The sequence below is a fragment of the Phytophthora sojae genome (assembly GCF_000149755.1).
Source record: "Phytophthora sojae unplaced genomic scaffold PHYSOscaffold_1, whole genome shotgun sequence".
In the NCBI taxonomy this organism is placed as follows: Eukaryota; Oomycota; class Peronosporomycetes; order Peronosporales; family Peronosporaceae; genus Phytophthora; species Phytophthora sojae.
In genome coordinates this window covers 13,177,008-13,190,892 of record NW_009258115.1, presented here as the reverse complement: position 1 = coordinate 13,190,892, position 13,885 = coordinate 13,177,008, and the positions used below count along the sequence as shown (strand labels likewise).

The 13,885-nt window shown below is 57.0% G+C and overlaps 8 protein-coding genes across 8 annotated transcripts; 5 read left to right on the top strand and 3 right to left on the bottom strand.

Annotated features, from left to right (window-relative positions):
- Nucleotides 1-435: 435 nt before the first annotated feature.
- Nucleotides 436-2,584, top strand: PHYSODRAFT_344317 (hypothetical protein; the record flags this gene model as incomplete). The annotated part of the gene is made up of 3 exons (XM_009519705.1): nt 436-1,233; nt 1,309-1,405; nt 1,482-2,584. 3 exons carry the CDS (start codon nt 436-438, stop codon nt 2,582-2,584), a joined length of 1,998 nt encoding a protein of 665 aa, XP_009518000.1.
- A 110-nt stretch (nt 2,585-2,694) lies between these two features.
- PHYSODRAFT_553636 (hypothetical protein) lies at nt 2,695-4,682 on the bottom strand (the record flags this gene model as incomplete). Its single annotated transcript, XM_009519704.1, has 6 exons — nt 2,695-2,916; nt 2,981-3,248; nt 3,864-4,015; nt 4,092-4,201; nt 4,275-4,414; nt 4,516-4,682. 6 exons carry the CDS (start codon nt 4,680-4,682, stop codon nt 2,695-2,697), a joined length of 1,059 nt encoding a protein of 352 aa, XP_009517999.1.
- Nucleotides 4,683-4,898: 216 nt separating this feature from the next.
- PHYSODRAFT_538611 (enoyl-CoA hydratase) lies at nt 4,899-5,885 on the bottom strand (the record flags this gene model as incomplete). Its single annotated transcript, XM_009519703.1, has 3 exons — nt 5,583-5,885; nt 5,290-5,515; nt 4,899-5,218 (listed from the first exon to the last, which is right to left on the bottom strand). Coding segments are annotated over exons 1-3 (765 nt in total), but the record flags the coding sequence as incomplete, so codon positions are not given.
- A 310-nt stretch (nt 5,886-6,195) lies between these two features.
- On the top strand, nt 6,196-6,930 carry PHYSODRAFT_353776 (hypothetical protein). Its single transcript, XM_009519702.1, has one exon. The coding sequence runs from the start codon at nt 6,201-6,203 to the stop codon at nt 6,819-6,821; it is 621 nt and encodes a 206-aa protein (XP_009517997.1). The 5' UTR covers nt 6,196-6,200; the 3' UTR covers nt 6,822-6,930.
- Nucleotides 6,931-7,093: 163 nt separating this feature from the next.
- PHYSODRAFT_310502 (hypothetical protein) lies at nt 7,094-7,423 on the bottom strand (the record flags this gene model as incomplete). Its single annotated transcript, XM_009519701.1, has 1 exon — nt 7,094-7,423. One exon carries the CDS (start codon nt 7,421-7,423, stop codon nt 7,094-7,096), a length of 330 nt encoding a protein of 109 aa, XP_009517996.1.
- Nucleotides 7,424-7,533: 110 nt separating this feature from the next.
- On the top strand, nt 7,534-8,841 carry PHYSODRAFT_470348 (hypothetical protein; the record flags this gene model as incomplete). The annotated part of the gene is made up of 8 exons (XM_009519700.1): nt 7,534-7,584; nt 7,661-7,763; nt 7,873-7,975; nt 8,051-8,179; nt 8,253-8,298; nt 8,358-8,455; nt 8,524-8,586; nt 8,643-8,841. The coding sequence occupies 8 exons, from the start codon at nt 7,534-7,536 to the stop codon at nt 8,839-8,841; spliced, it is 792 nt and encodes a 263-aa protein (XP_009517995.1).
- A 427-nt stretch (nt 8,842-9,268) lies between these two features.
- Nucleotides 9,269-10,078, top strand: PHYSODRAFT_257921 (hypothetical protein; the record flags this gene model as incomplete). Its single annotated transcript, XM_009519699.1, has 1 exon — nt 9,269-10,078. One exon carries the CDS (start codon nt 9,269-9,271, stop codon nt 10,076-10,078), a length of 810 nt encoding a protein of 269 aa, XP_009517994.1.
- A 206-nt stretch (nt 10,079-10,284) lies between these two features.
- Nucleotides 10,285-13,674, top strand: PHYSODRAFT_295406 (hypothetical protein; the record flags this gene model as incomplete). The annotated part of the gene is made up of 5 exons (XM_009519698.1): nt 10,285-10,817; nt 10,883-12,764; nt 12,830-13,001; nt 13,063-13,154; nt 13,258-13,674. 5 exons carry the CDS (start codon nt 10,285-10,287, stop codon nt 13,672-13,674), a joined length of 3,096 nt encoding a protein of 1,031 aa, XP_009517993.1.
- Nucleotides 13,675-13,885: the final 211 nt, after the last annotated feature.

Here is a 13,885-nt window from a genome sequence, read left to right as displayed (position 1 = left end):
CAATAATTGAAACTTGAAGCATGAACCTGTCTTGGAATTCTGCTTCAATACGTATGTGCATCTTCAGCAATAGGTACTTGCACAGTCCAGCCTGGTATCGTCCCCATGAATGCAGCGAGCCCGTGCATACTAGCGCCGCCACTGGTGCGTGGTGGTGCGGCACCAACAAGTCCGTCCACACTTGATCCTTTCATCAAACACCACACAAAGCGGGCGCCAGGGATATCACTTGCGACACTCGAGCCCCGATGCCAATCACCTGGCTACAGCTTCAACCAACACAGTCACGTCGGGTTGCCGTACATCTCGTACTTAGCCCTTCCACCATACTTTATCCAAGTCAAGCTGCTGACTCCGCACATCACTGCCGATTACTCCTTGCATGGTCGTTCACACCAACAATTCCCTCTCGCCGCTGAAGCTGCAGAGCTGGCCATGTCGTCGCAGGACAGCGGCAGCGACGTGGAGAGCGTCGTGTCGGCCGTGAAGTGGGTGGGCATCGTGCTGGCGGTCGCCGCCGTGGTGGCCGTGGCCACCGTCATCTACATGTGCTGCTACCGCAAGGACTCCAACGCCGCGCAGGCCGAGCTCATGGACGGCCTGCTGCGCCGCGACCAGCTCGAGGAGACGGAGCTGGAGGACGAGGGCAAAGGCTGGCAGTGCGTGGTCTGCGGCCTGGCCAACAGCGCCAAGCGCAAGACGTGCCTCATGTGCGGCACGAGCATCGGCTTCTTGATGAGCAGCGAGCTGAGCCGCCGGAAGAGCTCGCGGACGCTACTGCGCAACAACAGCCGGGGCATTACGGGCGTTGACGTTGCAGGGGAGGAGGAGGACATGGAGGCGCTGAGGGCGCGACAGCGCGCGCTGTTCAAGCGCCGCATGAACATGATGGCCAGGAAGAACCTGTCGCAGAGACAGCGCGGGGCCTTCAGACGCCGCCTCTGGCAGCGCAAGCAGTTGGCGGACGGCAAGTTCCACTGGGTCCGGCAGAACAGCACCGATGTAGTGGACCCCGTGCCGGATGGGGATGCAGCGCTGCCGTCGCTGCCGCCGACGGCGGAGGCCGGACCCAATGGGGAGAGCGTCACAGACTACCACAACCTGCGCTCGCAGGGGTTTGTGTCCATGTACGACGCGTCCGGACGTCTGACGTGGACCAAAGCGGACGAAGTGTCGATCGACATGGAGTCCTTTAACGCCACGCGCAAAGGGCTTGAACAACTCGACTTCGAGGTGAGGAAATGGGTCAATTGGACTGCTTGAGGGAGGGGCTGTACTCATAGCTGGTGCATTTTGTGTGTGTTGCAGGGAGTGATGGCGCTTGGCTTCCGGATGAAGAAGCAGTGGTTCTTCGTGCAGTTGTCTCGTATTGCGACTCCCGTGACTGAAGCTGTCGCGAAGCTGAGTACGTTGATTGGGATCTGTTCGTGACAACTTTTGCTGTTCGTATGCGGCAAAGCTGACTATTGTACTGCTCGTAGCGGTGACGCGTGAGCGTATCATCCAGCAGTCGCTCCAGCTAGCTGAAGCCGCGCCGGACGCGCTTCACGCTTATCTGAAAATTACGTTCGAGGGCGAACCGGGAATTGACGCTGGAGGCTTACTGCGCGAGTGGTTTGGAATCGTCTGCAAGCAGATTTTCAGCGAGAAGATGGGGCTCTTTGTCCCGACAAAGGGCGAGGACATGAGCTACTGGATCGACCCGCTCTCCGGCGAGAAGAACGAGAATCACCTGAAGCTCTTCCGTCTTGCTGGCATCCTGGTCGGCAAGGCACTTTTTGAGGGTCTTGTGTTGGACGTGCACTTGGCCCTACCCTTGCTCAAGCACGTGCTGGGTATCCCCATTTCCTTCTCCGACCTTGAGTTCTTGGATGAGGAGCTGCACCGGAACTGCAAGTGGCTACGGAGCAACAATCACGTGGAAGTGCTGTGTCTGACGTTCAGCGTGATGCTGGAGAATGGCACTGAGGTGGATCTCAAGCAAAACGGGCGCAACATCGACGTGACTGATGAGAACAAGGAGGAGTATCTCCGACTTATCCTCGAGCACCGCATGCTCGATAGCATTGCCGACCAGCTGCAGGAGTTCTTGATGGGGATTTACGACGTGGTGCCCAAGGCTCTGCTGTCCGTATTCGACTATCAGGAGCTCGAGTTGATCTTGTGCGGTATTCCTACCATTGATACTGCCGACTGGCGAGCGCACACCCACGTGCGCTACATCAAACCGGAGGAGAACAAGAAGAAGCAGATCACCGAGGAGGAGCAGAACGGCGTACTGGAATGGTTTTGGATTGTCGTCGAGGGACTCGCGCCGGAAGAGCGCGCTCGGCTGCTGCAGTTCGTCACGGGCACCAGTCGCGTGCCTGTCGAGGGCTTCCGCGGACTCATGAGCTCCAGCGGAATCATCCACCAGTTCACGATCCAGCTCGTGCCGCGGGGCAAGGACAGGTCCGACTTGTTCCCCAAGGCGCACACGTGCTTCAACCGCCTCGACTTGCCCATGTACCGCAGCATGGAGGAATTGGAGACGTACCTAACGATGGTATCGCAAATGGAAGTCTTCGGCTTCGGCCTCGAGTAGAGGCACCCGTCAGTATATATAAGACCCGCGCCTGCAATGGAGAGGTAGCAGGCGATGCAGTGCAGTTTGGAGTCTCGTTGAGTTCAAATGCAACAAAATCACCCGTTGTTTCAGGGTGCCAATGATTTACTTAGAGTCCTCCTTCTGCTTGGCAACGTACGCCGCCACATCCTGCTGCAGCATTTCCTGATGGCGTTTGTTTCTGCGTCCTTGCACGCCGTCCAACGACGAGGTGAGCCACGCCGGCGAGGCCGCCTTTTGGTTCTGCTCGTCAGGCTGCTCCTTGGACTTGAGAATGGCCAAAGCAGCCTCGATCTTGCTCTCAGCTGCAGCTGGCGCCTCCTTAGACGCCTCAGCCTTCTCCTTGTCTGCAGAATTACTGGCGGCACTTGCCACCTTCTCAGCGTTCTGTCGACTAGCCACGGCCTCCTCCTCCAGTCGTCGCAGTCGGTCGCGCATCTCCTGGATGGCGGAGGCCAGCGCCAGGTCCTTGTTCTGCTGCTCCTGCACGGCGCCCAGCTCGCTCTCCACATGCTCCAGACGCAGCGCCTCGTTCTCGCGCTCCATCCGCCTCTTGACCGAGTAGAGATACAGCCCCAGCACTGTACCCGGGCCGAAGGCGAACAGTCCGTAGATGATTTTGCGCCTCGGAGACAGCAGCTTCCTGCACCGAAGAGAACCACGAGCATCGCAACGATTAGACAAGGCACTGTATGGGTATTTTACAGGGCTGGTACGCACTCGAGCGCGTCCGGAGGCGCGTCCGAGAAGAGCATCTTCATCCTGCCGCCCACAGTCGACATCGCTGATCTACGCGAGAGACACCAAAAGCGCTAATGAACGCAAATTCGGACTTACTAGGGAATGCGTTTGATCTCTCGAGCACTTCAACTGGCGTGGTCTACCTCTTCAGTGAAGAGTCTTCACCATGCTGCCAATACTGCCTGCCTACTACACGCTGTTTTCTCTATTTATTTTGTATTTTTCTCGCTTTATCCTCCCGGCTTGACGGCGTCTGCGAAGCATCGCGCATGCTGTCAACCGCTCGCCTCCATCCTCCTTCTCCATGCCTCCTACCTTCTTTATCTTCGTCGTATGTCTGCGTGGTTTCGTTTGGAGCACCAGACGCTCCCTGCACGAACTTGTAACGTCGAGGCACCTTCTGCGGCGTATGCACTTTTCCGTTGCGTCGCTCGTTCGCTATCGCAGGAGCGCCCAACCGGCCGCCATCGCACGCACACCGACTGCTGGTTACACTTAGTGCTTCTTGTACACAAACTCATTGGACACCCACGGCGCGCCGGAGCTGCCCGGGTTGATGACCTCCAGCGTCTTGTTGCGGATCTCGTCCGCCTTGGCGCGGTTCACGCCTCGCAGCCAGATCTCGTAGCGGTAGTTGTTGCCCGAGTCTCGCTTGTCCTTCTTGTTGTTCTGTTTGTGGTCACACAAATCACGAGTCAGACCAGTGCACGCAGCTTCACTGTATCTGTAGCAGCTCAGGACGGACCTTGTGGATCACTCGGACGCCCGTGACTTCGTTGCCCGGGTCAATGAGCTCTCCAATGGCACCTAGCACTAGCTTCTCCCAGAACTCGTCCAGCTCCTGAGCTCCCACCTCTGCGCAGTATCAAATAAAATCAGTCACAACTGCTTCAAGCACAGCGCTGCAATGAAGCCAAGCAGCGCGCACCTTTCCGGATGGACCACTCGCCGCCGTTCTTGTTCTCCGGGTCCTCCCACTCGGGCACGATGCCCTCCTTGAAGACGGCGAAGCCCTCGACCGTCCGGTCCGCGAATTTCTTGCGGGTGAAGCCGTCAAACAGCACCTGGCTGAGCGGCCCAATGCGTATACCACATGTACACAGCGCAGTATACAGTATTAGACAATACTGCAATGAGGTTGGGCCCAGATAGCTGGCAGAGAGACGCACCTGGGCGACGGGATGTTGTTCCAGTAGCCCCAGAACTCCTCGACGGTGCTGAAGGTGCAGAGCTTGAAGAGCTTGTCGCCGTACGACATGTTCTTCCCCTGCTCGCGCTGCTCCCAGATGGCCCAGGGCTCGTTGAGCTCGTGCTTCTCGGCGTCTCCGGACGCCATCGCTGCGTATCCTGCTGCACCCTTCGACTTCGTGGGACCTGTGCGTTTTGTGTGAGCTTTTCGGGCGCAACGGGGGAATGGTGTGATGTACACAATATTTAGTCCGGAAAATGGCGTCCCGCTTGCTATTGTGATTTTTATCGTTCAAGTCAAAACACAACGTTCAATCGTGCTTTGCACGTATTCTGAACATTGCAGTCTTGGAGACTGAGTCTACTCGCCCTTGTACTGCGGCTTGCGCTTCTCCTTGAAGGCGACGAGACCTTCGATGCGGTCCTTGGTCGGGATCACCTGCGCGTAGCAGGCGTTTTCGATGGCCATTCCCGAGGCGATGTCCACCTCGGAGCCGCGCATGATGGCCTCCTTGGCCATGCGAACGCCCACGGGTCCGTTGGGTAGGATCTCGCGCGCGATCTCCAGCGCCTTGTCGTAGGCCAGTCCCTCGGGCACGGCATAGTCCACCAGACCAACCTTCTCGGCGGCCTCCGAGTTGAGTCGACGGCTCGTGAAGATGAGCTCCTTGGCCTTCGAGATGCCTGCGCAGCAGCGACAACGGAATCAGCGTTAGCGGCAGATAGACCCTAACCAATGTTATCAGACATCGTACCGATCAGACGAGAAGCGCGCTGGGTGCCTCCAGCACCAGGCAGGATCGCCAGCGACGTCTCAGGGAAACCGAGGATGGCCTTGGCGCCAGCGATGCGGAGGTCGCAGGCCAAAGCCATCTCCATGCCCCCGCCAAGCGCAGCGCCCTCGATGGCTGCAATCGTCGGCATCGGAAGCTGCTCCAGGTCGGTGAACCCCGTGCGGTAGCCGCGAGAGCAAGCCGCTGCCTGCACCGATTGAACAACCACCAAGTTAGCTACCCATACAAATCCAAGATCTAAGCTAGCAACGCACCTCCGGAGGCGTCATGCCCAGTCGCTCTTTCAAGTCCGCGCCCGCGCAGAACACTTTGGGCACGACGCTGCGCACAATCACCACGCGGACCTTGGGGTCGTAGCGGACTTGGTCCAGCGCCTGGCGGAACTCGGCCATGAACTGCGTTCCAAGCGCATTGCGTGCCTCGGGTCTGTCCATGGTGAAGAGCGCAATGCCGGCGTCCTTGCCGCCCAGCATCTCCAGCTTGAACTGCGTCGCCTTGGCGGCCGCCGTGCTCAGCCAGCGCTGGTGGCGCGGGGTCCGCAGGGCCTTCGTCGTGCGCGCTACCTTCGTCAGCATCGGTGTCGTCGTCCAGGGTAGGAATAGGAAGTGCTGCACGCTGCATCAACGCAATATCCGTGCTTGGATGCCAACTTCAAGCAGGTGTGTGTGTGGTGTGGCGCACACTACACAATCAATGTTACTCGAGCAGAGCGAGGTTTTACTCAACGCTATCGTGTAACATTCCGACAACATTCGACAAGTGCCGAGGTTTTTCGAAACGGTGGTCCCGTTGAATGACTGGCTGGCTGGGCTCGGTACTGTCGCGGCTGGGCGATAATGGGGGGCATTTCATTTTAGCAAAGTCGCAGAAGAATGGGAGCCTACAAGTACCTGGAGGAGCTGTGGAAGCGCAAGCAGTCGGATGTGCTGCGCTTCCTGCTGCGTGTGCGCGCCTGGGAGTACCGCCAGCTGCCGGTCATCCACCGCGTGACGGGCCCGTCCCGCGTGGACAAGGCTCGCCGCCTCGGATACAAGGCCAAGCAGGGCTACGTGATCGTGCGCGTTGCCGTGCGTCGCGGTGGCCGCAAGCGCCCGAACTCGAAGGGTATTGTGTACGGTAAGCCCAAGCACCACGGTATCAACGAGCTCAAGTTCGAGCGCAACCTGCGTTCGGTGGCTGAGGAGCGCGCCGGCAACAAGTTCACGAACCTGCGCGTGCTCAACTCGTACTGGGTCAACCAGGACGCCACGTACAAGTACTTCGAGATCATCATGGTCGACCACTCGCACAAGGTCATCCGCCGCGACCCCCGCATCAACTGGATCGCCAACGCCGTGCACAAGGGCCGCCAGCAGCGTGGCCTCACGTCAGCCGGCCGCCAGGGCCGCGGCCTGCGCAAGCGTGGCCACCGCGCCAACAAGATCATCGGTTCGTCGTTCCGCCAGAACTGGAAGCGTCGCAACACCCTGTCGCTGCGCCGCTACCGCTCGTAAATGTAGCGCTAGCTCTCTGTACCCAGAGACTCGCTGCATTCTGGCTGACGATAGCCTCACGAACATGTTGAATACATGCGACTTTGCTGCCGAGATTCGGGCTATTGGTACTTTACTTTCGTTTGTGGCCTTCACACTTCCTATTGTTTCCTGTCCTCACTTACTGCGTAACGACAGTAGCGTGTAGGCCTACACGGCAACATTAGAGCGAGCAGATTGAAGGTGGATGGATGCATTATCGCCGTCTGCGTTGATGTGTTACGTCGCCAAAGTTACTTGCCCTTGGGGCGCAGGTCCTCGAGCGTCTGGCGGATCTGCTCCTCGCGCTTCTTCTTCTGCAGCTCGAAGCGCTCGGCCATGTCGGGCACGGCGAAGAGGTCCTTGACACCCTGCGGTACGGCGTCGATGATGCCCGTGCCGAAGAGTCCCCACTTGCGGTTGAAATCGTCCGAGAGCTCCGGGTGCGTCATGCGGATGCTGGCGTCCGCAAACTCCTGCGGGTGCTGGAAGCGGTAGTACGCCATCATGGACACGGCGGCCACCGTCATGCCCGTGGCCGAGGACAGCGCCACCGCGGCGAGGCTGATGCGCGGACGACCCATGCTTGAGCTTCTTGTGGACTGCGGCGGAGTGACCAATTAGAGCCGAGTAGCTCAAAAAGAGCCATAATTGGGTCACTCCGTACTCATTTTAGAGTTGCTCTTTGAACACGATGGACGAGGGCTTCAGCTGCTGCCGATGCGTGAGTATCTGCGAGGAAATGGTGCGCTACGGGGCAGATCTAGGCATTGCATTGGGCTTGCAAGAGCCTTGACTGACCTTGTCGATGGCGTCTGCAGAATGCCGAGCACCGGAAGACGATGGAAGACACGATCCGCATCGTTGACGGCTTCTTGGAGCGTCCCACGAACGGCTACTTTGCCATCCACGACGGCCACGGAGGTGAGGCAGCAGCGTTGCAATACATGCTTGACTCTTAGATATTTTGCGTGGATGAGAGCATGCTTTGGTGAGAAGAAGAGCGATGTTTAACCGGAGAATACGCTGGCAGGCCGGTCCGTGTCGACATATTTGCAGCGAGTGCTGCACGAGAACGTTGCAGCGGAGCTGCAATTGGAGGGGGAAGATTGCACAGTCGAGCAGTGTCTTGAAAGGTAAAAAGGTGTCTGAGTGTTGACACTAGTGAAGAGGAGGTGGTCGCCTGAAGGAGTGCTGTTGTGGACCTGTAGAGGCTTCCTGATCTCGGATATGGAGTGCTGCCAGTCGTTTTCCGGTTCAGTGGGTGCCACGGCTGTGACTGCAGTGCTGCTAAAGGAAAATGGTGTCAAAACACTTTACGTGGCCAATGTTGGAGATAGGTGCGTGGGTTATTGACAGGATGGAAGAATTGTGGATCTATCGCATTGACACTGAATGCTGCAATACCTGCAGCCGTGCCGTAGTGAGCCACAAAGAGAAGGCCATTCGACTTTCGAAGGTAAGGTTCTCGTAGTTTCAACTCGACTGCTAAAGCTTGACCTTACGAGTGTCGCTCAGGATCACAAGGCTAGCGATCACGAAGAAATGGATAGAATTATCCACGCTGGCGGCTTTGTCATACAAGAACGCGTGTCTGGTGTGCTTGCAGTCTCCCGGTAAATTGCCTGTGACCGTCGTAAGATGCAACGGTGCAACGCTCTCATGCGGGTAAAATGCATTACAGGAGCTTTGGAGACCGGGATCTGAAGCAGTTTGTGGTAGCGAAGCCGCACACCAGCGCGACCAGGTCAGTAAGCCTGTAAACCAACGGTGCACTTGTGACCTCTGACGCCATTCCTGTAGACTGCAGCCAGCGGCCGACTATCCCTTCTTCGTACTGGGATGCGACGGCATCTGGGATGTTCTTAGTGACCAAGACGTTGTGGACATGGTGGGAGCCATACCCGTCGCCCAGCAGTCTCAAGCCGCGGAAGTTCTTGTCCATGAGGCGCTTGCCAGGGGTAGTGGGGACAACGTCACCGCTATTGTCGTGTTTCTTTGATGGAAGCACAAGTGCGACTACAAGCTTAGCAAATAGACGGCGCTTTGGCTTTACCGGTATCTTCGAAGAGACGCAGCAAAAGGATCGCTCGCATGCATGGTGTCTCTGAACTGGGAAGACTGCTGCTGCATTATCAAGCAGGTACTGGAGCTAACACTATGAACGCCAAATCTAACTGCAATGTTATTGACATGCTTACTTGCCCCCGAATCCCTAGCTTCAAACAGCGGCACACAGTGTTCACTCTAGTCTGCGTGAAGGCGAAAGTGGGTCCGAGTCAAAGCGTGCACTACAAAAGTTGCTTCCGAAGATCCTCTCCTGCCTTCAACTTTTCCGGAAAACGATCGATGCATCGTTTCTACAGGACACAACTGAGCTTTCCAACCAGGCAGAGAGCGCATGCGCCTCAATCGTGACTCAAGATCAAATGAAGGAGATCGCCGAGTTGCTGGCTGCCACTCGGATTTACACTCGGTGCAAGATCCCTACAATCGAGACCATTCGGCAGGAGCGCCTCCAGAGGGTTCAAGAAGAGCTTGATACTGTTGCGCATCTTGATGATGTTTTGTCGAGCCACAACCTTCAAGGTGTCGACTTAGCAGACGTCGAGAAGCTGAAGCGGATGATCACGAGGCTAAGAGCGCAAGAGCAGGAACTCGCTTTTCATCGGGGCCTTCTGAGAGCTCAGCAAGAGTTTTCAGGCCCCAAGGGTGATTACTCTGCGGAGAACTTTGCGTTCGGCAGCACCCCGTTCCCGACGTGGCTGAACCTCTTCACACAAAGCACCGTGGTGGATGCCATCGCACGTGCTTCGAAACCTGCAAAGCTAACGGTCTTTGGGTCGTCCTCTGGGTCGCTCGTGCTCTTCGCAGCCATCGCACTCGGTCTCTCTAGCGTGGGTGTCGAGATCCTGCCGTTCCTGCATGAGCAGGCCGAGCAAACCCGCGAAGGTCTTCGCATTCCCGAGGACAAATGCCGCTTCATCTGCGCCGACATGCTCACGGTGCCACTGCAGGACACCGCCATCCTCTTACTTACGTCCCAGTGCTGGGACGCCGAGCTGTACCAGCAGGTCCAACGCAAGCTCGAGACCGAGCTCCGGCCCGGGACGCTCGTCCTGGACTACAAAAACACCCTGCAACGGTCCCAGCACTTCAGAATGGCCCAGCATCTTGCAAACCAACGCGTGTCCTGGACCAACTCCCAGTCTCTTTTCATCTTCCAACGCGTTGACTAGGATGACTCAGCCCAATCCAATCGTAGGTCGTAGGTATCATAGGGATCCGATCAGCTTTTTGGATTATTCGGACTATTCAGCAAATAAGATGAGCTTCAAGGGGTGCACGGTAGTACCTCCCTATTTTAACTTCAACTCATTCCGAAACCCGCCGAGTCGCGCCTCGCCCGGAGTGAAGGTCACCCATACATACATACACTTAACCGATGCCGATGCCAATGCGCTCGCCGCCCAAGACGGTGCTGATCGTGGTGAACGTGCTGCCGCTCGTGTTCGAGCGCAGCGAGGCGTCCGCCAGCGGCTGGAGCGTCTCGTGGGCCACGGGGGCCACGGCCATGCTCTACCGGACGCTCGTAAGGGACGCGGACCAGTACTCGCCGCTCTTCATCGGCTGCCCGGAGGTGTTCGTGGCCAAGAGCGAGGAGGCGGCGCTGGAGAAGCAGCTGCTGGCGCTGCGCTGCGTGCCCGTGTTCCTGGAACCGCCCGTGGCGCACCGGTACTTCCAGGGCTTCTGCAAGGGCGTGCTCTGGCCCGTGTTCCACAACGTCGTGGACGTCTACAACTCGGCCGAGCTGCAGCTGGACTGCGAAGAGAATAAGAAGAAGAAGAGGGACCACTCGTGGTTCGGAGGCGGCAAGAAGGAGGAGAACTCGGGCGTCAAGAGCGCGTGGTGCGACCCCGTGTCGTGGAACCCCGCGGCCCAGGACATGTGCTGGTCCGACTACTGCAGTGTGAACAGGTAGGAGATGCAGAGGTTGATTGGATACTAATTGCTCAGGAGGGACTGACGTTGATGGAGTGCAGGACGTTCGCGCGTCGAGTGGTGGAGAGTTATCATGACGGGGATCTTGTGTGGCTCCACGACTTCCACTTCTTGATGCTGCCGTCGTACTTGCTGCGTCGCCTGTGCACTGCGATCGTGACGATGTATTTGCACGTACCATTTCCATCAAGCGAGATCTTCCGATGCCTTGCAATGCGCACGGAGATCCTTCGTGCGATGCTGTGTGCGGATCACATTGGATTTTTGATCTTTGAACATGCGAGACACTTCCTCACGAGTTGCAAGCGGCTGCTGGGACTGGATTACAAGACGTGTCCGAATGGAATGCTGGTGATGGAGTACAACGGACGCAAGGTCCACATTTCCTGCTCGCATGTCGAGCCTGATGTGACGCATTTGCATGAAATGCTCGACCAGAACCAAGCCGATGCGAATGGCGCTGCGCTGGACTTCGCTGAGCACGTCAAGAATGCCATCACAGCAGGGAGAGACCCAACGCAGCACCGACTGGTGATCGGATCTGTTGATCGCTTGGAAGGACTCACGGCCATCCCATTGAAGCTCCGAGCTTTTGATCGCTTCTTAGCGACTCACCCGGATAAACGAGGGTCCGTGGTGCTCGTACAAATCGGGATCGCTCTTGACTCCAGGCCCAACGACTACCACCGAACTCGTGAGTACGTTCTGAAGTTCACAGAGGAGATAAATCGCCGGTATGCACCTCCTGGAGGCGTCGTGGTGTACTTTGAGGAGAAGCGGAAGACCACGTGTGCTGAGCGAGTGATCCTATGGCGGATGTGTGACGTCTACCTGGATACTTGTGTTCGCGGAGGGCTTTCGTTACTGCCTTTCGAGTATATGATCGCTCAACACCGAAACATTTTGAGCAAATCCAGAGCTTCGACTGGGTGGAGCAGCCCGCGTGGGAGCGCGGATGTTGGCGGTCTGGATCGCAGTTTCGGCATCATGATCGTGTCGGAGTTTAGCGCCTACAGCCGCATACTGAGCGGTAGTCTGGCGGTGAACCCGTGGAAGACAGACGACATGGCTGCTGCGTTCGCGAAAGCCTGCTCGATGAGCTACTACGAGAAGCACAATCGATTCTACCTGAACTACAAGTTTCTGGTGGGGAAATCCGATGCGACGCCGTGGGGTGAACGACTTCTAGCCGACATTGAAGCTGTGACTGACAAGACACGAGATGCCTCGTCCGGAGAAGTTGTTCAAGTCGGCTTTGGGTTCGACTTCCGAGTTATGCGGTTCGAGTCTGGCTTCGTGAGCCTGGATGTCGACGATTTAGTCAAGAAATGCACCAGTACTTCGCGTCGCCTCTTCATTCTGGACTATGGCGGAACCTTGAGCTCGACTGCTAGCATTTTGGACGAGGAGGGAGCTCAGTACTCGTATCGAGGTGAATGCGCTGATCAAGTTCTACAGACTTTTGACGTGAGCGATCGGTATGGTGGCGAGTGTACCGTTCAATCCGCTGCTCGGTACATTGACGGGAAAGTTCGCAAGCCGATCTCGGACGAAACGCGGGCTAATCTGCGGACACTGTGTGCCGATCCGTGCAACATCGTGTTTATCACCAGCAACACCCAGCGTGAGGCGCTTGAGACCCAATTTGGTTCCATTCCGAACTTGAATCTCATTGCCGAGAACGGATTATTCATCAGGAAAGCTGGCAAAGGGGACTGGGAGTGTGTCTGCGATGAGGACAAGCGGACATTCGACTGGAAAGATGACGCGAAACGCGTTATGCGGGCGTATGCAGCGCGAACAAACGGTTCCTTCCTTGTCGAGAATGCGGCGTCGCTATTGTACGATTACCGTAACAGCGACCAAGAGTATGGCGAGATCCAGTCACTGGAACTTTGCGCTCAACTTCGACACATTGTGGAGGTACAGTTTTAGTAGTGTTTGATTGATTCCACCCGATAGTTCTTACTTTGTATTACCATTTACAGAGCGGTGAGGCAACGATCAACCGTGCGAAGGGATACGTGGAGGTGCACCAGTCTGGAGTCAGCAAGGCTGTGGCGGTATCTTTGGTTCTGAAGGTCCTGAAAGAGCAGGTGGATGTACCAGAGTTTGTCTTTGTCGTGGGCGACGACGACTCGGATGAGAAAGTGTTCCAGGGTACGTCTGTGCCGAAACATTAGCTGTTCATGCTGTGATCTAACGTTCTTGTATTGGGTAGCTGTTCACGCTTTTGCCGAGAATGAGCCGAAACTCGAGCACGTTGTGACGTGCACAGTGGGGAAGAAGCCCAGTACTGCGAAGTGCTACGTGGTGCGTCTCTGCGCTCCTCTTACACTTCGCTCGTGATCTCACTCGGACTAACTATTGCTTCCCATGATGTGACGAAAGGATAACATGACAGACATCCTCACAGCTCTTCATGCCATCGGCGTTCGGGTACGCTAGCGTTGTGAGGCCATTGACCCCCTCATCACTATCACTACGCTTACAAAACCTTTATCTCGTACCACAGCTCCGCCTCTCCAGCTCTCGCATCCGCTTATTCCAGCAGCCTCGCACGTACTGCCGCCAGTTCCTCAAGCAGAAGCGTCTCGTGTCCAAGGAGTTCCTGCAATCCCTGGAGCGGGAGACGCGGTCTCTGTCCATGCCCTCAAATGGCTCCGCCAGCGTGACCATGGGCCCCGACATCGACGAGTTCTTCGCGCCAAGCCCAAGCGAAGCCTCGTCCACCAACTGGGCCGCACTCGGCGCCGCCGTGCTCGCTGGTTGCGTCCTCGGCGCCGTCGCTACGTCCGAGCGCCACCGCGTGCTCCGTCGCTTCTTCACCTAAAAAAGGGTCCATAAAGGATCCAGTTTGTATCACCTCAACATGACTTGCCACATGTCCTCCGACGTCCACACTCCCTATTCGATTAAAATTACATTTCTGACCTATCGTACCAAAACCACGGTACAATCAGATGCCCAGCTGGCAGAGACGTCAAGCAGCCGACTGCCCCACGCCTCCTCACCTCATTGCGCGTGTGTGTGCATCCGTCACG